The 18,411-nt window shown below is 54.1% G+C and overlaps 8 protein-coding genes across 8 annotated transcripts; 3 read left to right on the top strand and 5 right to left on the bottom strand.

Annotated features, from left to right (window-relative positions):
* Window positions 1–261: 261 nt before the first annotated feature.
* On the bottom strand, window positions 262–4,380 carry CAOG_04545 (hypothetical protein). Its single transcript, XM_004347242.2, has 13 exons — window positions 3,859–4,380; window positions 3,545–3,667; window positions 3,327–3,407; window positions 2,899–3,174; window positions 2,618–2,761; window positions 2,502–2,545; window positions 2,302–2,406; window positions 2,073–2,221; window positions 1,722–1,984; window positions 1,275–1,583; window positions 1,057–1,183; window positions 829–983; window positions 262–694 (listed from the first exon to the last, which is right to left on the bottom strand). Exons 1-13 carry the CDS (start codon window positions 4,273–4,275, stop codon window positions 503–505), a joined length of 2,385 nt encoding a protein of 794 aa, XP_004347292.1. The 5' UTR covers window positions 4,276–4,380; the 3' UTR covers window positions 262–502.
* Window positions 4,381–4,729: 349 nt separating this feature from the next.
* Window positions 4,730–6,129, top strand: CAOG_04544 (FAM72A protein; the record flags this gene model as incomplete). The annotated part of the gene is made up of 2 exons (XM_004347241.2): window positions 4,730–5,400; window positions 5,570–6,129. 2 exons carry the CDS (start codon window positions 4,730–4,732, stop codon window positions 5,979–5,981), a joined length of 1,083 nt encoding a protein of 360 aa, XP_004347291.1. The 3' UTR covers window positions 5,982–6,129.
* On the bottom strand, window positions 5,973–7,084 carry CAOG_04543 (26S proteasome non-ATPase regulatory subunit). The gene is made up of 3 exons (XM_004347240.2): window positions 6,455–7,084; window positions 6,269–6,357; window positions 5,973–6,176 (listed from the first exon to the last, which is right to left on the bottom strand). Exons 1-3 carry the CDS (start codon window positions 7,022–7,024, stop codon window positions 6,155–6,157), a joined length of 681 nt encoding a protein of 226 aa, XP_004347290.1. The 5' UTR covers window positions 7,025–7,084; the 3' UTR covers window positions 5,973–6,154.
* A 19-nt stretch (window positions 7,085–7,103) lies between these two features.
* On the bottom strand, window positions 7,104–9,016 carry CAOG_04542 (hypothetical protein). The gene has a single exon (XM_004347239.2). It carries the CDS (start codon window positions 8,877–8,879, stop codon window positions 7,224–7,226), a length of 1,656 nt encoding a protein of 551 aa, XP_004347289.1. The 5' UTR covers window positions 8,880–9,016; the 3' UTR covers window positions 7,104–7,223.
* Window positions 9,017–9,502: 486 nt separating this feature from the next.
* Window positions 9,503–10,802, top strand: CAOG_08792 (hypothetical protein). The gene is made up of 3 exons (XM_011272130.1): window positions 9,503–9,854; window positions 10,129–10,449; window positions 10,579–10,802. The coding sequence occupies exons 1-3, from the start codon at window positions 9,572–9,574 to the stop codon at window positions 10,620–10,622; spliced, it is 648 nt and encodes a 215-aa protein (XP_011270432.1). The 5' UTR covers window positions 9,503–9,571; the 3' UTR covers window positions 10,623–10,802.
* Window positions 10,803–10,903: 101 nt separating this feature from the next.
* Window positions 10,904–13,021, top strand: CAOG_08791 (hypothetical protein). Its single transcript, XM_011272129.1, has 2 exons — window positions 10,904–12,427; window positions 12,543–13,021. The coding sequence occupies exons 1-2, from the start codon at window positions 11,549–11,551 to the stop codon at window positions 12,891–12,893; spliced, it is 1,230 nt and encodes a 409-aa protein (XP_011270431.1). The 5' UTR covers window positions 10,904–11,548; the 3' UTR covers window positions 12,894–13,021.
* Window positions 12,952–16,094, bottom strand: CAOG_04539 (hypothetical protein). The gene is made up of 3 exons (XM_004347236.2): window positions 15,746–16,094; window positions 14,188–15,558; window positions 12,952–14,041 (listed from the first exon to the last, which is right to left on the bottom strand). The coding sequence occupies exons 1-3, from the start codon at window positions 16,071–16,073 to the stop codon at window positions 13,056–13,058; spliced, it is 2,685 nt and encodes an 894-aa protein (XP_004347286.2). The 5' UTR covers window positions 16,074–16,094; the 3' UTR covers window positions 12,952–13,055.
* Window positions 16,095–16,099: 5 nt separating this feature from the next.
* Window positions 16,100–18,371, bottom strand: CAOG_04538 (hypothetical protein). Its single transcript, XM_004347235.2, has one exon. It carries the CDS (start codon window positions 18,275–18,277, stop codon window positions 16,214–16,216), a length of 2,064 nt encoding a protein of 687 aa, XP_004347285.1. The 5' UTR covers window positions 18,278–18,371; the 3' UTR covers window positions 16,100–16,213.
* Window positions 18,372–18,411: the final 40 nt, after the last annotated feature.

Here is an 18,411-nt window from a genome sequence, read left to right as displayed (position 1 = left end):
GCTGCAAGCACATTCGCTTTCTACAGTCTGCCAGATGTTTCCTGCCAAGCGCCTTCTTTGGCTTGTCGTTCAATCTCGACGAGCGACCGTCGCGGTTGCTGAGACAATATCTCAGTTCTGTTCTTTCGTTAGTTTCTACTTCTTCGCTCTCACTTTTGATACCCCCCCCCCTTTTTTTTTTCTCTTGCGCTCGCTCTTTTATCATTTGATTCCACGCAGTCCGGTCTTCGCAGACCAACCACCCCATAGTTTCGATCGTTAGTTTTTTAATGCTCATAGTTTTTGGTAGTCGCCAAAAAGTTCGTCTCGTCTTGTCTTGTCATAGTAGCAGTCAAAAATACAACAAATAGCACAACAAACATCAATCTCAAGGGCCCCTCACTGATCTGCGGAACACAATGTTGAAACAAGTAGTGGCAGAACAAACAAAAACTTAAAAAGCAAAAAGCAAGCTCATCAGCCTGCTCAAACAATGCGCGTGCAAACACTCTGGACGCAGGAATTAAATGGAGGCTTCTTGGGGATCAAAATGAGTGGTGGCGTGGTGATGTCGAGTGTCGACCACCAAGTGACGCACGGCTGTTCGGAAAAAGGAGACTTCGCGAGGATTTTCAGCGTACTTGTCGTACTGGTCCAGGTTGTCTTGCAGCTTCAAGGTCAGTGTGTCGTAATTGTTTTTGATGACAGCAAGCACCTAAACACGACCAAGAAGAAAAAAAACCAACCAAAAAATAAACCAATAAAACAAAAGAAAAAACCCATCAAGTCAAGTCAGCACGCGTGTAAGTGCCAACAGTCAGACCAACAGGAACAACAACAACTCGGTACCTGCTCGGGGGTCACAGAGGCCACTTGATTTTCAGCAGTCCAGGCTTCAATCTTGGGCGAAAAGTGATTGATGATGGAAAGAATGTTCACAATGTTTGCCATGACACGCCGCGCCGTATCGCGCCACTCGCCTTCAGACGTGTAATGACGTTTGGCTGAAGGGACAGGAAGGGTTAAAATTGATTGAGCAACAGCAAGCATCGGTACTTTCGACAAGAATAATCTTACCGTCCTCATACAGGGCGTGGAAAACTTCGTGAACACGCATAATCTCGTAGTAAAGTTCGTCGTAGTTTGTTGGGTTTGCCAGGAAGGTATCGCCATACGTGATGAACAGATTAAAGACACTCACAATCTGATCCAAACAGACATGCCAAGGAGCAACGATGAGCAGTTGGCAACCACGCGAGCGAAAAACACAATCTGACAAAGATTGCCCTTCTCACCTGATCGTATAGTAGAAACACATTGTGCTTGTCAATTAGAGTGGTCTCGTTGGAGCGGACGAAACGCAACACATTCACAAGCGAGGTCCACGTTTCCTTCCAAGTGTACGCCAGGCGAACGCGAGAGCGCTTCTCGTAGCAGAGGAGCCGATGAATGATGCCAACACATTTGCAATACAGATCGATGGACAGGTTGCGCTTCAGGTTGCCGCCCATGAATTCAATCATGAGATCAAACACACTGCAAACCAGCGGACGCCCCGTTCCACTAATTCCAACATTCGGGAGCGGGCGTTTATGTCTGGTGGGCTGGTGTTGCCAATAAACGGGGAGCATCATCAGCAATCAAGAGGCGGGGGGGGGGGACAAAGGGTGTGAGACTGAGACTTCCGCGAAAACATGTGACAGTCATCAAAAGCGCCAATTCGAATAACAATTGGAACGTACCCGACGATATAGCGAAACCGGAATGTTGGTGCTAGGGTCATGCAAAAAGGCATTCGAGTAGGCATCCTCCGACACGCATTGCAGAATTAATACACAAAGGCGGGCATTCTCGATGGACGGCTCGTCCTTGATTGCTTGAAACACAAACGAACAGAACGTCATAAACCGCGACAACAGATTGGAAGGGACTACCGTGGAAGTGGCTGTGGTTGCAGCAGGAGCGGAAGTCGGCGCCGCTGCAGCAGGATTGGCTGTTGGTGAGGCTAAGCGAAGGGAGAGGGTGGATAATCGCAAGTCAGAGCACTGCAGTCTTCCGACGCCACAGGCATCATGCCAACGAGTCACGCAAACCTTTTGCATCCTTGGCTTGTGCAATCATGACGGCGAGATCAGTCGTCAGCATGGGATCGAGATAGCACATGACGGAGAAGAAATTGCGATTGAGATGAATCGCCTCGTACAACGTCAAGAGCACGGGACACGGAGTCTCAGGGTTCCAACTGCCAAAACAAAACGAGACAACAAACAGGTGAGTCGGAAAAAAGACTTGTCAAGCCATGCACGGATCCGCATCCACTACCTCTTGGTGGTGGGACTGGTTGTAGTGCTTCCAAACCAGCTTGTAATCGAGGAGAGAAAGCCACCTTTGGACGACTTGGCGGGATTTGTAGTGTTATCAAAGTAGCTGGCAAAGGCAAACACAAAAACACACATACACATGAAACACCAATGTTTTGTGGAAGAGGAAATTGTTCATTCGCTCGAACAACGCGCTCTTACCGATTATAGCTGGCATACATGGTGGACATGACAGAGCCAAGAGCCTACATGAATTCAACCAACGCATGAGAACGACGCAATCCATATGGCTGCATGATTAGCCATGGCGACCTCACATTCAAAACCAGCTCGTCGTGAACTTCGGAGAGCCGCTTGACGTACGGATTCGGCACTTCGTATTTTCGGTAGTTGACAAAAATCACAATCAGCGTGAGCGAATCTTGGGCAAGTAGTTCCCGTGTGGAGGTTTCGACCAAGGTCTGTTTCCAATCATTGTCGATGGCAGAGGTGAGTTGGGTCCCCTCCTTGAGGGGTTGGACGGAGATGAGCTACGGCGAGTTTGCGCGCTCGCTCTTCTTCAAACAAAAGAAAGTCACATCAGCACAAAGGCTCGTACCTGCAAAATAGCGTCGAATAAATCGTTGCGCATGATGTGCTCAAGAATGCTGTTCGAGTTGATGCCCTCGCTAAATGTCGCAAACACAATCAGAAGCTTGAGAGCCATTGCCTTGACTTGCGTTGAAAGTGTCGACGAGAGGACCGACGCAATGCTGGCGAACAAGTCGGTGAAAATAGCCGATGCATCTTCGCTTGGCACGAGCAACTGAATGGGATCAAAGCTCAGACCAGTGAACTTTTTGGTAGACACTGCGCGAGCAACAATGCAAAGTGTCTGTGGAGCGTGGAATGAGAGTGAGTCGAGGAGCACGACCAAAACAGAAAAAAAAAACCAACAAAAAAACAACAAAACAGACCCCTGCTCCCCCCCCCCCAAAATGCCATTCATCTCCGTATGCAACCGTCAAGCAGCAATGTAATACACACCTGAAGAGCGTTGGCTACGCGAATGGCATTGTCGTCGCGCAGCGCTGAGATGGCGCTGCAAACAATCAAATTGGTAATGTCCTGCAAGGTCGAAAGCAAAATCCCACAAAAGCAAACAAACGTTGCCGTCCCAGATTACAACGTCAGCACGGTCAACGCTCGTGCCTCCCCCCATAGGCGCACTAGCAACAAACAAGCAAGAGCGCAACACCGCGCACCTTGAGCGACATGAGTTGCTCCTCGGAGAGCGACGTGATGCAGCGATCCAAGAACACTGCGTTGACTTTGAGCAGAAACAACTCGTCCCAGAAATGCGGGCTTGCGGTTGATGGATTGTCACCCTGTGTTTCAGATTGTGAGTTCAGATGGAAAGTGAGGCCAGTTCGTTGCAGGAAAGCTACTCGTTGGCAAATCGCTTTGCCACCACGTCACCCCCCTCTGGTAATTTAACAAAATAAATCTCAGACGTGCCACGTCATCTTCCAATTTGCGCCTCATCTCATTGGCAACTACGCGGTTGGTGTGCGCTCACATTGAAGAAGGCCTCGTAGATTTGGACAAACTTCTCCTTGAGCGGCGTCTTTGACTCCTTCCGGCCTTTCTTGCCCGCCGCCGCAGCAGCAGCCGCAGTGCTCTTTGCAAGGAGCGCCTCACTGGCAGCAGCAGCCGCGGCAGCAGCAGGAGTCGTGCTGCTATTGTTCAGCAGCAGCGTTGTTGAAGCGTTGGGACTCGCTGCTGGCGTCCCAGGCCCGCCTGCAGCCACCGCGCCAACAGCAGTGCCTGTGCCTGCGTTTGTGCTTGTGCCTGTGCTTGCACTCGTGGCTGTGCTTGGGGCTGGCGGTGCAGTGGCTGCGGCTGCGGCTGCGGCTGCGGCTGCGATGGCTGCTGGCGACGAGGCAACGTGCAGCAGCGGCGCTTCGGGCGCTCGCACGTCCATCTCGCGCATCATTCGTGAGTGATAAGGGGAGAGGGGATGTCAATCAATCCACACAACAAGGACAACCGCAGTCACAACTCGAACGAACACGACGCGCGGTGATTTAAAGAAAAAAAAAATAGGGAGGAAAAAAAAAAAAAAAAAAAACGACAAGAAACTCAGAAAAAGAGAGGTGAAAAAAAAAACAACAAAAAACCAAACCCCCCAAAAAATCAAAACCAAGACTGAGAAAGCAGATAATTTGTTTCGTCCGACGACCAACGACAGCGAGGGTGTTGCGTTTGATCACACCCAACAGAACAGCGCGTTCAATCTGGCGTTGAATGGGAATGGAGCAGAAATGGTCACCGCAGCAGAACTGCACTGTACTGTACACGAGTAAGTGCTCTATTTGTCTCTGAATTTTGCTTGTTCAGTCTGTCAAAGTTCAGCCGAACAAACAAACAAACAAACACACACAAAAACAATGCCAACCCGGTATCGTCCTGCTCGCACTCGACTCGCTCGGCTGCCGCAGCCGTCGACGCCGTGCAGCAACGGTGGAGTTGCAGATGAAACCAGTCTCCAACCACACATGAGAAGGCATCTCGAGCACCAGGAGCACTGGTGGAGCGGCGTTAGTGCCTGGCAGCAGCAGCAGCAGCAGCAGCACACGATAGGACGTGACGTTCTGAGCAGCTCCGTCACGAATCAACAAGCACGCCAGGAACCGAGTCCTCGCGCTCGCGCGACCCCCGCGCCTGCTTCCGTCGCAGAAAATGAAGACAGTGCTCGTCAAGGTCGGAGCTCTGACGTGACTGGCCATGCTCACGCAGCAGCAGCCGCAGAAGAGCGAGGCGACGACAGTAGGAACCAAAGTCACAACCTGTCAACACCTACCGCAGTCACGCTGTCGTCCTCCGTCCTTGCACGCCGCCGCAATGCCCGAGCGTCCTTGTTTGATCTCGACAGGCAGCCTTCTTCTCCAGATGCAATGGCGCTATCGCAACCAACTCCCCGACGCTGGCTTCAACTTGAACGAGCAACAAGAACAAGAAGAACATCAACAAACAACGCAACAAACGTTTCCTCCGCTGAGACGACGTCGTCATCACCGACAATATTCTCGTCGGAGCTCGTTGTGCAATTAGATTGCTTGTAAGTGACCGAGAATCATTGCCATACGACGCTTTGAGCGTGGCGCGTAGCAGGCACAGTTTGTTCCTTTTCCAGCAACGACCCTTCATTGGTCTCAGTCAACTGAATCGACAACTCATCTGCTTTGAACTTTGGCATGTACGCATATATTTGTTGTGGGTGGTGCCAGATATTGCTCGGCCAATATCACGAATCGTGGCATGGGCGGCAAGCTTCGCGCCGAGCCTTGTAACCAAGAGCTGTACTCCACCGATGCAGAGCCTTCGTCGGTAGCCTTGATTGGGAATGCTCGACACGCACCCACTTGTCGGTGTCTGGTTCGGGACGCAGCCTGCCTGACGTGTGGCAATGCTGTCGGCTACCACGTCGAAACACCTTGCACGAGGTGTTTGGGTGACTGCACCAATGGGCACATGTGGATTTTCCACAGCCAATGCACGATTGCTACAATCCGTCAGGCTCCAGGCCAGCCGGCGGCGATGGTGTGGGGACGGCTTCCGAGCCCAATGCAAGATCCGTTGTTGCAGCTGGCTGCTCAACCAGACGCTCCGGCCACGTACTCGGCCAAGCCTTGCCGATAGATTCAACGTGGATGCAGTTGTTGATTGTGTCGTGAGGGACAGACCTGAGAGGAATAGTACTTTGTTGTGGCGCACAGACAGCTTGTATATTCAGAGCGGCCACATCTCCATGCAAATAATGTACAGTAATCGAAAATAAGGTGCATCCCATCGATCGGCAGGTCTACCAAAAGTTACAATGGGACTATCCGGCATCTACAGGGGGCGAAAAAGCGAGACAGCAACGAGTGAGCTCAATTTGCAGCGAATCTAGTCTCACGTTCTCCCGAGAAACAGCCGCTCCTTACCCGAGCAGACCTTGGCCAGACCACCGCCGTGGTGTCAATGTGAGCGCAAGGAGTTGGCTGTGTCGATCGACCAACACGTCGACTGGAGCCTGCAGAGATGCAACGCAAAATCGGTGTCAGATAGGATGCACGCCACTGGCCCACAACAACAACAAGACGAGAGCACCATCGCAGCCAAACACTGACATTCTCGCTCGCACGCACAACCTCGCCCACCGATGCAAGATTGGTAAAGTTATGACGGCGGATGGAGCCAAGCTGCAGCAGCAAATCGCCAATCACGAGCCCTGCAGCGCTCGCTGGCGACGACGGCGCCACTTGATCGACTCTTGCAAATGGCAGCAGCGCGGCGTCTGCATCGGCGGGCACAGAGACTTGGCGGGCGACGGTCAGACCGGTCATTGCGTCGCTCAATGTGCTTGTACTTGGAGCTGGAGCGGACTGAGCTGGAGCCGGGGCAGCAGCAGCAGCACCTTGGGATCGCTTTGACGCGTGCAGTGCCTGCAGAGCGACCTCTGCTTGCTTCATGATTGCGCGCAGGTCGTTGCGGAGGACGACGACTTGGTTCCGGAGCGACCTCACTGCGTGGACGTCAATGTCATTGCGCGGAAACCCGTCGCTGTCCACGAGCGGCGACGCCATGTCCGCACCGTGGCTCGACAGCGCACTCAGCAGCGCGGCCAGGTCGGCCTCCATGCGCGCCTTGTCGCGGGCAATGCGGCGCGCTTCCTCAGTCAGGTCGGCCGCAGTCGTCATCGGTCGAGTTCTCGTCAAAGGTTTCGAGAAACAATGCAATGCTAAAATGCTGGACTGATGGATGATCACCTATGGAATATGGACTATGAAATAGGACAAGATACTGTGCGGTACTGAAAACTGAAACAGAGGCTCAAAGAAACCCAAAACACACAAACACGTCAAACAAACAAAGCAAATAGAAACAATGGTTGACGGTTTATGGCGCGTGGCCATAGGCGTCCCCCCCGTGCTGATGCCCGTGGTGCTCGGACTGCTGCTGTGCATGGTAGTGATCATGGGTGGCATGCGCGGCGGTTGTACCGCACGAGTTTGTTTGGACGTGCTTGAGAATGCCTCCGGTCATGGCGGACAGGGCTTTCTTGAGCTCTTGGTTTTCTTCGTGCAAGTGCTCGTACTTGAGTTGCCACTGAGCGCACTCGTATTGCAGCTTTTTAACATACTCGACCGTATCGAGAAGGACGGTGGCTTTGCTGGATCGTCGATCCTTTTTGGCACGAGGCAACGGCACGAGCTGTTTCAACTGGCTGTAGCCGTCCTGCATGTCATGGCGGCGACGGCGCTCTGAGGTTTTGTGCATCACTTTGCGATCTTCCACGGCCTTGACCATGTCCGGGTTAAAGTCGACGCCCAGATTGAACGCATGCCCCTCGGATATTTGCAGGTAGTTGCTTTTGCTGGCGAGCAAGCTCGTCGTGTGGGGTGCAGCTAGAATCACGGGCGGTGCCGATGATGAGGCAGAGGGCGCGATGGCCGCTGGTGTTGGCGTTGGAGCGGCGGGTGCGACTGGCGCTCGCTGCTGCTGGTGCGCCGCGTTTGCGACAGGGCCGGACTGCGCACGGCCTGGTGCAGGATGCAGCGGGCACAGCACACGGGCGCCAGATGGCTTGACAGCTTGCGGTGTCGACGGAGGTACGCCAGAGAAGCCTCCCATGGCCACTGGAATGTTGGTGGACTGCGGCACACTCAATGGACCCGATCCGTCTGGGTGTGCAAACAGCAAAGTGGATTCGTCTGACGACGTGGCAACAGCATTGTGCAAGTCGCAGAGGCAAGCAGTGATTTCGTTGTGATACTGCATCATGTCTTCGGCGTCGAGGTCGTCCGAGCCGTCCGATTCATCGCCAAAGTCGAGCGGACTGGCGTCAGAAGGCGTCGTGGCCTGCGAGCTTGTCAGGGAAGTCGCGGCAAGGGCAGCAGCCGTTGCTTCGGCCATGGCGGCGCTTGCATTGGGACCATGGTACATGTGATGATGGCAGTGCCCGTGGTGGTGGTGGTGCTTTCGCAAGGGCTCGCTCAACGCTGCTGCCGGCGCTGGTTGCAGATGCTTGGCAGCAGCAGCTTCCGATTTCATGGTCCACATTGGCGCGACCATAGCTTGTGCTTGAGTTAATGATGTGGATGGTGATGTATTTGGCAGGGCTTGCAGATGATGCGACGATGGCGGCTGCTGCAAAACCACCGATGGCGGGAAACCGTCTGAGCGGATTGGCGCCAAATCAGTAGAAGAAGTGGCAGCAGCAGCAGCGCCAGTCCGTGTGTCTCCTGCATTGCCAGCTTGTTGATGGCCGTCGTGGTGGTGGTCGCTGTGTTCATGGTCGTGGTCGTGGTCTTGGTCGTGGTCGTGGTCGTGGTCTTGGTCTTGGTCGTGGTCGTGGTGGTCGCACGCGAATGGGTTGAGCAGGAAGGCGAGCGTCGGGTCGTCAATGCCAAACGCAGTGAGCTCCTGCGACACGTGGAATGGGTCGTAGCCATCGAGGATGCTGCTTGCGCTCAGCAGTGGGACGGTGCACACGGGCTGCAGCAGCGCGGTCGTTGTTGCCGCAGGTGGAGCAGTCATCGCAGCAGCGTCCATTCCACTCGAGAACTCCCCTCGATGACCCCCCCGAACACCGATAGTATCAGCAAAAAAAAAAGCGAGGACAAACACGACAAACTATATAACAATGAAAATAAATGCTTGTGCTGAAAGCAAGAGGAAAAAAAAGACTGGGAAATGACTGGAAAACGAAAAAAAAAAAAAAAAAAAAAAAGGAAAAAAAAAAAAGGAAAATAAAAAAAGTTGCTCGTTTCAAAAGCGAACGCGATTGGCCGGCAATGCAACGCCATAGAGCGAAGAGCGAAGAGAGGAAGAGGGAAAGAAAAGGGTCGCGCACTATTTCTCACTTGGAGCGCAAAAAATGTGTTGGTGTCAAGGCGGCCATCTTGATAAATATCGCAGGGAACGAGCGGGAGTGGGTTGGGTTGGAGGGTCAGGGTTAGGGTTAGGCACAAGGATTTTGACAGGTTCCGTCGGGCTTGCTCAGAAATTGTATTTTCACCGTGTTCAGTTGGAGGGCTTCGGCGATGACTTGCACGCCTGCTACACCAAACTCATGGTTGCTCTCGGTTGAGTTTCTGTGTTGCAACCGCCTTCTGAGCCAGTTTATATCGACCAATTCCAAACGAAACAAGTGCAATGCGTTCACTCTCCTTCTTTGATTCAACTCTATCATTGTTCATTGTTTCTCGTTTGCTGTTGTTGTTGTTGTTATTGTTGAGGGAAGGATGGCGCAGCAATCAACTCACAGTGAACCAGCGCTCGCTGCGCCCGAGTTTGAGAGCGCCGCCGCCGAGCTCGACACGCCCGATTTGACTGGGTACGAGCCGTTCGTCACACACAAAGAGTTCACCATCTACCGGCGGCCGCGCGAGCCGCTCTACGAGTACAAGGTGGTCGGCGTGTTGGCGGGAATCGACCCGGCGACCTGTCTCGCAGTCTACACCGACCACCAGTACCGCCGCACCTGGGACGAGTACATCAAGGACATCCGCGCCATTCCAGACACTGGTCAGTTACGCACACGACGGTGAGAGCGCGTGTGTGGATTGGGTGGGGTTGGGGATAGGGGGATACTACTGGGACAACGTTTTTGTCGGCGAGCGTTTTGCCGTCAAATTTCCAAATGTCTGAGATTCAACAAAACAAAATCAAGCAAAAGTCCAGCAGTGAATCGCGTGGGCGTGGGAGTCTGCATCTCTTCCTTATGCTCCGTGACAGTCACACTGTCGAAAGGCCGAACGCAGGCTGATTGTTGTTGCTTCCACTTTTACCTTGCTTGCAGACGGCGGACACTATTGCCGAATTGCCTATCCATGGCCACTTGCACACCGAGACTACGTGTACTGGATGCGAACGCGACTCCTGGGCGACGGCGATACCCAAGTCAGCGTTACAATCGGGCGTTGTCACCACCACCCTGCTTTCGCCGAAGTGAAGGGCGTTGTTCGAGTCGATAGTTATGCGCAAACTCTTGTCATGCGCAAGGCGTCGGGCGGTACGTTGGGCACTCAGGTCTTCATGGAGTACTTTGACGACCCCAAAGGTCACATCCCGAGCTGGCTGATCAACTGGGCCGCCCAAAAGGGCGTTCCAGCGTTCTTGGGTGAGTTTATACGAAGCCAGTAAATGTGTGGGCATGATGTTGACCGTGCTATCGTGACAGTGATTGGCTCAGTGAGATGCCGGGGTTCTTGTTTTTGGGTTCTTCTTGTTTGGTCATTTCTCTTTGCAGATCAAATGCACAAGGCGTGCCTCAACTACCCCGGCCGAAAGTAGTCCTGAGTGATGCGATTTTAACCTGTCTTATGACCTTGATTTTGTTTGATGGACGAGGTTGATACTGTGCCGTTCAAGTGACAAGATTTGGCAATTCAATGGTCTTCTTTGAGCCCACCCCCTTCGCCTTCGCGCCGCCCCTCTACAAGCACCACACCTCATCATACGACGATACACGCCTCATTCAGGTCTATGTGGGAGCGTTTTTTTCTACGACGCTTCGTTCAATCTCAATCTCAATCTCAATCTCAATCTCAATCTCAATTTCAATAGCAAAGACCGCTCCCCACAACCTCTACCCTTTTTTTTTTCCCACTCTTCTTTGACTTGCCCCCATTTCATTTTCTGAAATTTCACCCCAACTCATCCATCGCGCTGCTGTGCGATTGTTCCGCACTTGCACCACCGCCGCCGCCGTCGTCCAAAATCCCGCACCTGTCGGCGTTTTCCCCAATCCAGCCCCAGCCAAGTCCTACTCAACCCAAACCAGGCAGCGGCTCACTCTTCCTTCCACAACAACAGCTACTCCTCCATCATCGCTCTCGTTTGCGTCCGCTGAGCTGCTGCCACATCAGCTTCCGTTCGCTTACGTCCCTCTTCGCCGACGAGCTCAGCTTCACGCCGCATTGAAACCGCAGCACTCCACTCCTGCTCCTGCTCCTGCTCCCTCGCCCGCTCCTTCCTCCTCCTCCTCCTCAATCCAGAGCAAGTCGTGCTCCCGCCGCCAGCTGCTCTGCGCATCGACTGCCAAGGCCAACCGCTTCGCCCGTGCCGCTCGCTCGCTGTTGCTCTTCAAGTCCGACGACGGCAACGACGGCCGCTTCTTCCTCCGCGCAGCACCCCCCACAACTGTCACTGCTGCTGCTGCTGCTGCGTGCCAACTCACAGCGACTGTCACTGCGTCTGCGTCTGCATCTGCCGCAGCAATGGGCCAATCACTCTCGCAAATCTACTGGCCAACGTCATCGGCCGCAATGGCCAAGGCCGAGCAGGAGCTTCTCGCCAAGGTCCACGCACAGACGCCATTCCAAGTCAGGGACATTGACATTGATGCTACGTCAGCGTCCACGGCGGCGGGGACTCAGGCTGCCGCAAAGTCATGCTCAAAGTCCAAGCCGCTGAGAACAATCCACACTCTGAGCTTTAACGCCGAAACCTCGCAACGGGAAGCCAACCACAAGTGGACACTTCACAATAGCCGCAAGCGTGTCGTGGTCCTCACGCATGGATTTGGCGCAGGCGTTGGCGTGTTTTACCGAAATCTGCCGGCGTTGGCTTCCACGCCCGGTCTCACCATTCATGCCATTGACTGGCTCGGCATGGGCGGATCGTCGCGCCCGCCATTCCTTGCCAAGAACGCCGACGAAGCAGAGAACTTTTTCGTAGAGTCTCTGGAGCTGTGGCGTCAGCGCATGGGCATTGAGAGCTTTGTGCTGTGCGGTCACTCGCTCGGAGGTTTCCTGTCTGCCACGTATGCACTCAAGTATCCCCATCGTGTCACTAAGCTTGTCCTCATTTCTCCTGTCGGTGTGCCAAAGAGACCCGAGGTGCCCGCCTTCGAATCCCGCCTGCGCGCATCGCGACCCATGCTGGCTGCCATCATTGAGCGCATGTGGAGCTCCAATGTCACTCCTCAGTCTCTTGTGCGTGCCGCTGGTCACTTTGGACCGGCCCTGGTCAGGTTTGCTGTCGGTCGTCGGTTTGACCTCCCGCCGGACGAGCGGCTCTTGCTGCAAAATTACCTGTATCACATCAGCGCCGCGACTGGATCCGGCGAGCTGGCCTTCAATACTATTCTCTCGTTTGTAAGAAACTTGCATTGCAGTGACGTGCTCCGTGCTGAGGGCATGTGATGGTTTTATTATGTTGGGCGCTCACCAATTTTTTTTTGAAAATTTTGTTTTGTTGTGCATCGTGCAGGGCGCCTGGGCTCGCAAGCCACTGCTCGACCGGCTGCCGGGATTGGTCATGCCGACCACTTTCATGTACGGTCTGTATGACTGGATGGATTATCGGCCCGCTGCGGAGGCGCAACGTCACATGTCGGTCAAGACCAACATTATCACGATTGGAGGCGGTGGACATCAAATGTACATTGAAGACCCCGTTGAATTCAACGCACAGTTGATCAACGAGTGTTTGAGCTCTCCGTTGGAGCCTGCAGTCAGTGTGCCCCCAGTTGTTTCCAGTGCGGCATCATCCACAGTGCCTGAGTCTGACCTGCACGGTCACCCCACCTTCCAACCCCAACCCATCGCCGTTGTGAGTTAAACTCTGTTCCACCACTAACTCGTGTGCAAATACTATCGTATTGTGTGTTTGTTTTGTTTTTGCGTTTGCATTCGATGAAGCTGTGTAAACTTTTGTTTTCAACAAATATTGTCTTATCGTTGACCCAAAGCACGCATCGGATTGCTTGCAGTCTGTGGCTGTTTACAAACTTGACCCAGTTGGGAGTAGTTCGGCCAAGCCCGGACTCGTCCGCCGAGATCGCCACCAGACGACATTGCGTACGCTGCAATCCACAATCTGCTCGCACAAGACCACGCCAAAATGGGGAATGGCGATCGGTCCATCGAGATCTGCAATGACTGGGACGCCACGAAGGGCCTCAATGGTGAGGAGATGCGGTTGCAGGGCGTTGCGGAAGCGATGGGCTTGGCCCGTGAACTTTAGGTTCCATGGCAAATACATGCCGTCCTCGGAGGCCAAGTAGCGCCGGACAAACGGAACGCCTCGGAACGGATGGCCAGGCGGTTTGGTGATGCTGGAGAGCAACGTATTCGCTCGTGTTCCCCCACGCACTTGGAGCTCGGCCGTGGACGGTGTCGTCCGCAACGAGTGAGCAACTGCTTCTGGTAGCCGCAGCGTCATGGTCAAATCCATCATGTGCTCAAACCTGACTGCATACGAGGCCGTGACAAAGCCGTCGGAGGACGGCGAGGAGAGTTGCGGTGGGGCGAACAGACTGCGCGAGTTTTGAGCCAAATTCACAAACAATACTCCCTCAGGAACGGCATTGATGGAGCAGTGGTTGGCAGAGCGAATCGGCACAAATTGGTCTCGCCGCCGCGAGCCAAAAACCCTCTCGAGGAGATCGGCGTTGGGCAACGTGCAAGTAATCGGAGCCAGGAAGGACGGGTGGAACCATCCGCGACTGCCACTGGAGTTGTTGGCCTTTCCCTTGTTATCGCGCTCGCCAAACTGAGCACGATCAAAGGAGCGAATGTCCTGCAGCAACCGGGTCAGTCCTGCAGCTGTGGCTCTCAGTACCGTGTCGTTGCTGTAGTACCCAAGAGTTCGCTTGACCGCCCGAAGCGCCACGTCAGCTGGGACGGCTGGACTGAATAGCTCCCACCCCAGCAGGCACCAGCCTAAAAGGGGATGGACGATCGAGTGTTTTATCAGCGCTTCATGCACTGCAAGCAAAAAAAAAAAAAAAAAAAACACCGAAAGAAAGCGAACAAAAAAAAAAAAAAAAAAAGGCAACATCAAAAAATCTTGTCAGCCACACTTATCCAGTTCGAACAACATGATTCCAAGATTGACAAAGGGGCAATCTTACCTTCACGTTCGACTAGCTCCGAAGTCGTGACGATCTTGTGTTGCAATCTGGTCAGCCCAGCAATGAGGTCGAGCGATGGTTGAGTGGTGGCTGTTGCGCTTTTGGCGCTGGAAGTAGCACTGGTCGACGCAACTTTATTTGATCGACCCTGCTTTTGTGGCGCTGCTGGTTGCTGCGAACAGGCAGGGATTGTCGAGCGAGTCTCGGAAGTCGCAATTGCCGCTGCCACTTCACCTGGCAGAGCACGCAGCGCGAACCGAACCGAATTGCGGCGGAATGCCAAATCATCGTTGCTCGGGTCCCGCACATAGGGGACGCCCATTGCCTCGCATGTAGCAACAAGTCGTGCTTTGGGAAACGGCAGCAACGGACGAACAATCGAAAAGAAACTGCTGTTGTCTGGCGAAAGCCGATTGTACCAAGCCATTGGGCCTCTCAGCCCGTCCATCTGACTTGCGCGCGAAAACCGCATAATCATACTTTCGAGACGATCATCGGCGTGATGGGCCACGGCCAACACCGGAGAAAACATGGATTTGGCAGGGGCGTTTGGAGGAATGTCCGCATCCACCTTGGATAGAGCTTGATCAATGATGAACGAGTGGAGATAATGACTCATCCAGGCGTCATCCAGACGAGGCGGTCGATCCCGAACAAAGGGACCAGTGCGAATGGTGGGGATTTCGATGTTGGCCAAATCTGCAGTGCGCAATTTTCCGCCTCCCCCGCCAGCCGTTTCACACAACTGAGCCAGCAGCTGAGCAGTTCGACGCCTGCGTTGCGAGAACAGCGCCACATCCGCTGCAGTATAGTGGCTCGCATACGGCAGATGGGCGGCCGGAGCAGCAAATGTCGGACTGGCTGTTTGCGCTGCCGTCTCGAGGGTTTGCCGCATCTTGACCAGCTCATCGGCCATCATTTGGTATCGCTGATCTCGAGCATCGCCGAGCTTGCTGGGTCCGCTTGGCAACCCGTCAGGCCATGTAATTTTGAGCGGGTAGGTTTGAATCCCGAATCGGCGCTCGAGCAACTTTTTGACAAACACGACTTCGTCAGCACTTTCTGGTCGAAATCCATGATCTACCGTGAATGCCAGCAGATTCCGAGGAGGCTTCTTGTTGGAGGTGTGGTCCTGGGTGCTGTTGGCCAAACCGGATCGAATTGCAGACTTGGCTTCGTCACGCCGCTGTTTCCCACCACGGGCGGTCGGTGTATTGGGCATTGCAGCAGCAGCAGCAGCAGCAGCAACGGTCTCGTTTGATGGCTGTGATGCGGATGTCGCTTGACTCGAGCCGAGTCGTGAGGTCATCATGTATCTGTGTAGAAGCGCCACGAGCGCCATGCTGTCCGGACCGCCGCTCACCGCGATCGCTGCAAAAAAGAACCAATAGCAAAAACAGTGGTGTCCATCAGCACAAGTCAACACACTACACACCACGATTTGTGCAAGTCTGACGGTGTTGCGTCGTTGCACGCTTGGCGATCGCACATGGCGGGATGTCCTCCACCCCCCCCGCCCGCTTTCGCCCTTTCGCCGCAAGCGACTGCATGTCCTTACCAATGTGGGACTTGGGAGTGATGCCTGCTTGCTGGGCGGCAGCAGCAAACTCGGCGGCCGAGATGGGCTCAGCGGTCGATGGCTGGAAGCGCTGCTGCTGAGAGAGGGACGAGGACGACGGGACGAACGCAGGGCTGCTCTGGAGCGGAAGGGCAGGCTGCGCAGGTGGCATCGTGATGGATGACGACTCGTGTGCAGTGTCGTCGCGAGGGGAGGTGGTTGGTGGGCCGAGCAGCGGGGTCGTCGAACTGCTGTTGCTGCTGCTGCTGCTGCTGCTGCTGAGCATTGACAAGCATCGCCGCGCAACGCTGCTGCTGCTGGTTTGCATACAAACAAAAACAAAACAAAATCAAACCAGGACTGATCGTATTGCGAGTAACTGGAGAAAAAAAAAACATGAAACAAACAAACATGAAAACAAAACATGAAACATGAAACAAATCGATTTTCTGAATGAATGGGAACGACTCAAACACCACGAAGTCCTTGCCGCCTCCATCGTACAGGCGAGTTGCCGCCGAGCATGCTGGCAGAACCAGCGCTATAGGGTGCCGAAGCAATGGGCTGGCTGCCAACCATGCGGGACGAGATGGAGCTGCTTGGAGCAGGAGGAGTGTTGCATGAGCTGAGGGTGTTGTTGATTGCAGCCCCAAGACAGCCCTGGCGATTGCCATGGAGACACGACACCTGTAGCGTTTGTAGGCTGGGCAGAGTATCCATGTCGAAGCAAAGCGACGGGTTGTTTTGGACGAAAACATTGACGGCGTAGTTTGCGAGGGGTGCGGAAAAGTTTGTGAGTTGCGGGTTGGCCCACATGGCGAGGAGGCCAGAGACGAGCTGGGCCCCGATTTCATACGTGTCGGAGGCGGTCCTGTTGGGTGGGAAGTTGTCCAGAATGTTCTCGTGACCGATAATCCATGCCAGGCCCAGTGGTGGCGAGTTTGCCACATATCCCGCACTTCCGACTGTGGTGAGCACTGGAAGCGAGATGGATTCGAGAACCAGATTGTCCAGAATAGCCAGCATAGCAACGGCGTCCAGGCGTGGGAGCGAGATGGCTTTCAGGACCGGGTTGGAGACGATGGCAACGCTTCCTCGTGTTAAGCCAAGCGTAATATTCTCCAGATCATAGGACAGAGTGACGAGCACGGTGGCCTCTTGAAGGTCGGGAAAAAGAACGCGCTTCAAGGCCCAGTTTGCAACCAGGAAGAAGGCCGAAGTCACCTGACGGAGGATTGGGGCACTCACGTTGACCAGATTCGGGTTGAAGCGAATGTCCAACTCGTCTGCCGTGACTAGCGCGGGCATATTGACAGTGCTGAGAAAGGTGTTGGACGCCAGTGCAAAGTGTGCACATGTGAGCAAGGACGGAAAGTTCAGTTCGATGCACCCAAACACATTCGAGAAGGAGATGGTCAAGTCTGAGGTCACAAGGCTGGGGAATGTAAAGTGCTCATCTCCGACAAGCACTTGCGTCACGTTTTCATCCGAGTCGGATGAGACAAGAACGCGCGTTTTGCCCATGAAGATGGTGGAAAAGTCCAAATAGGAGGCCTGCGCGAGAGATGTCACGTCCAATTTGCCGAGCTGGTACACGTTCTTGACGAGGAGCGACTGGGTATACGTCATGGAAGGAAAATGGAGCTCACAAGACTCGGTCCCAAAGGCGCTCGTGTACAACATGATTAGCTTCACATTGTCGGCCGTGTTGAGTTGGCCGAACGAGATGTTGTGCAAGTAGGGTTGCCATGTGATTGAGAGCTCGCTGATGCTGTGGAGCATGGGAAAGTCAAGCTTGGGTAGTGACATTTGTGCCAAAATGGCCATGTTTTCGAGCTGCACCAGCTGAGGAAAGTACATGTAAAGCAAAAACGGATTGTAGGCGACCTCGAGGTTGCCGGCGCCCTGCTGGAGGACTGGCATGTACAGGGACACGAGAGAGGGGTTGCGTCGAATCGTGATGGATCCGCCGACGCTGGTCAGCGCGGTCATGCGAAGCGACCGAATGGTGCAGTTGACGACTGAAAAGTCGCCGCTGATGGTGTGGAGGTTTGCAAGTGCAGTGGACAGTAGCATCCATGCAGGGGCGTCGAGCATAAACGCCCTAGCGTCCGTCTCGGGCGCGTTGTAATTCAACGCCGCGACATCTATTGGCGGCCGGTTGGCCGAAAACGAAGTGTTGGCAATTTTGGACTGCCAGTAGTCCAGACGGGACAAAGGGACCGCGTCAACTGCTCGGTCTTGATCAGGCGACATCAGGAGATGCAATTCATCACTCGTCTCGAGTGGCGTTGTTCCTTCAGGCGAGAGATTGACAAGCGCGAGGTTTCGGACTACCGTGCACCCGCTTTGTAGGAAGGTGTCCATCGAGGCCTGGCTACTAATCAGCACGTCGGTTGTGAGACAGGGATCGCTATCACCACGGTCCAGCACGAGCACCTTGAGCAAGACGCTGAGTGTGACGATGAGAGCAACGAACACGAGTAATAACACTCGAAACGCGTGTTTCGAGAGCGGAGTCCGATTCCGCATGTCCTGCTCAAGTTCGATAATGCGCCGGCCCAGTGAGATCCAGCGCGCTTCCTGTTCTTGTTCCAAGGTGTGATCAGAGTCGCGTTCATTCACTGCGGTGGGGGCAAAGGGGAGGTCAGAGGTCAAGAAAGTGG

The sequence above is a fragment of the Capsaspora owczarzaki genome (genome assembly GCF_000151315.2).
Source record: "Capsaspora owczarzaki ATCC 30864 unplaced genomic scaffold supercont2.7, whole genome shotgun sequence".
Classification (NCBI taxonomy): domain Eukaryota; class Filasterea; order Ministeriida; family Capsasporidae; genus Capsaspora; species Capsaspora owczarzaki.
Note: the sequence above shows the minus strand (reverse complement) of the source record. Positions and strands in the feature narration are given on the sequence as shown.

What these genes read in the sequence shown, in the direction of transcription:
- CAOG_04538 (XM_004347235.2), bottom strand. Translation starts at nt 18,277, where the DNA reads ATGCGGAATCGGACTCCGCTCTCGAAACACGCGTTTCGAGTGTTATTA.
- CAOG_04543 (XM_004347240.2), bottom strand. Translation starts at nt 7,024, where the DNA reads ATGACGACTGCGGCCGACCTGACTGAGGAAGCGCGCCGCATTGCCCGC. An exon ending in TTGTGCGTGCGAGCGAGAAT is followed by an intron (nt 6,358 to 6,454) that starts GTCAGTGTTTGG and finishes GCATCTCTGCAG; the next exon opens with GCTCCAGTCGACGTGTTGGT. An exon ending in TCTGGCCAAGGTCTGCTCGG is followed by an intron (nt 6,177 to 6,268) that starts GTAAGGAGCGGC and finishes CGCCCCCTGTAG; the next exon opens with ATGCCGGATAGTCCCATTGT.
- CAOG_04542 (XM_004347239.2), bottom strand. Translation starts at nt 8,879, where the DNA reads ATGGACGCTGCTGCGATGACTGCTCCACCTGCGGCAACAACGACCGCG.
- CAOG_04545 (XM_004347242.2), bottom strand. Translation starts at nt 4,275, where the DNA reads ATGATGCGCGAGATGGACGTGCGAGCGCCCGAAGCGCCGCTGCTGCAC. An exon ending in AGCAACTCATGTCGCTCAAG is followed by an intron (nt 3,408 to 3,544) that starts GTGCGCGGTGTT and finishes TCGACCTTGCAG; the next exon opens with GACATTACCAATTTGATTGT. An exon ending in CCTCTGTGACCCCCGAGCAG is followed by an intron (nt 695 to 828) that starts GTACCGAGTTGT and finishes GGTCGTGTTTAG; the next exon opens with GTGCTTGCTGTCATCAAAAA.
- CAOG_08792 (XM_011272130.1), top strand. Translation starts at nt 9,572, where the DNA reads ATGGCGCAGCAATCAACTCACAGTGAACCAGCGCTCGCTGCGCCCGAG. An exon ending in CCGCGCCATTCCAGACACTG is followed by an intron (nt 9,855 to 10,128) that starts GTCAGTTACGCA and finishes CCTTGCTTGCAG; the next exon opens with ACGGCGGACACTATTGCCGA. An exon ending in GGGCGTTCCAGCGTTCTTGG is followed by an intron (nt 10,450 to 10,578) that starts GTGAGTTTATAC and finishes TTCTCTTTGCAG; the next exon opens with ATCAAATGCACAAGGCGTGC.
- CAOG_08791 (XM_011272129.1), top strand. Translation starts at nt 11,549, where the DNA reads ATGGGCCAATCACTCTCGCAAATCTACTGGCCAACGTCATCGGCCGCA. An exon ending in TCAATACTATTCTCTCGTTT is followed by an intron (nt 12,428 to 12,542) that starts GTAAGAAACTTG and finishes TGCATCGTGCAG; the next exon opens with GGCGCCTGGGCTCGCAAGCC.
- CAOG_04539 (XM_004347236.2), bottom strand. Translation starts at nt 16,073, where the DNA reads ATGCAAACCAGCAGCAGCAGCGTTGCGCGGCGATGCTTGTCAATGCTC. An exon ending in CACTCCCAAGTCCCACATTG is followed by an intron (nt 15,559 to 15,745) that starts GTAAGGACATGC and finishes TCTTTTTTGCAG; the next exon opens with CGATCGCGGTGAGCGGCGGT. An exon ending in GGAGCTAGTCGAACGTGAAG is followed by an intron (nt 14,042 to 14,187) that starts GTAAGATTGCCC and finishes TTTTGCTTGCAG; the next exon opens with TGCATGAAGCGCTGATAAAA.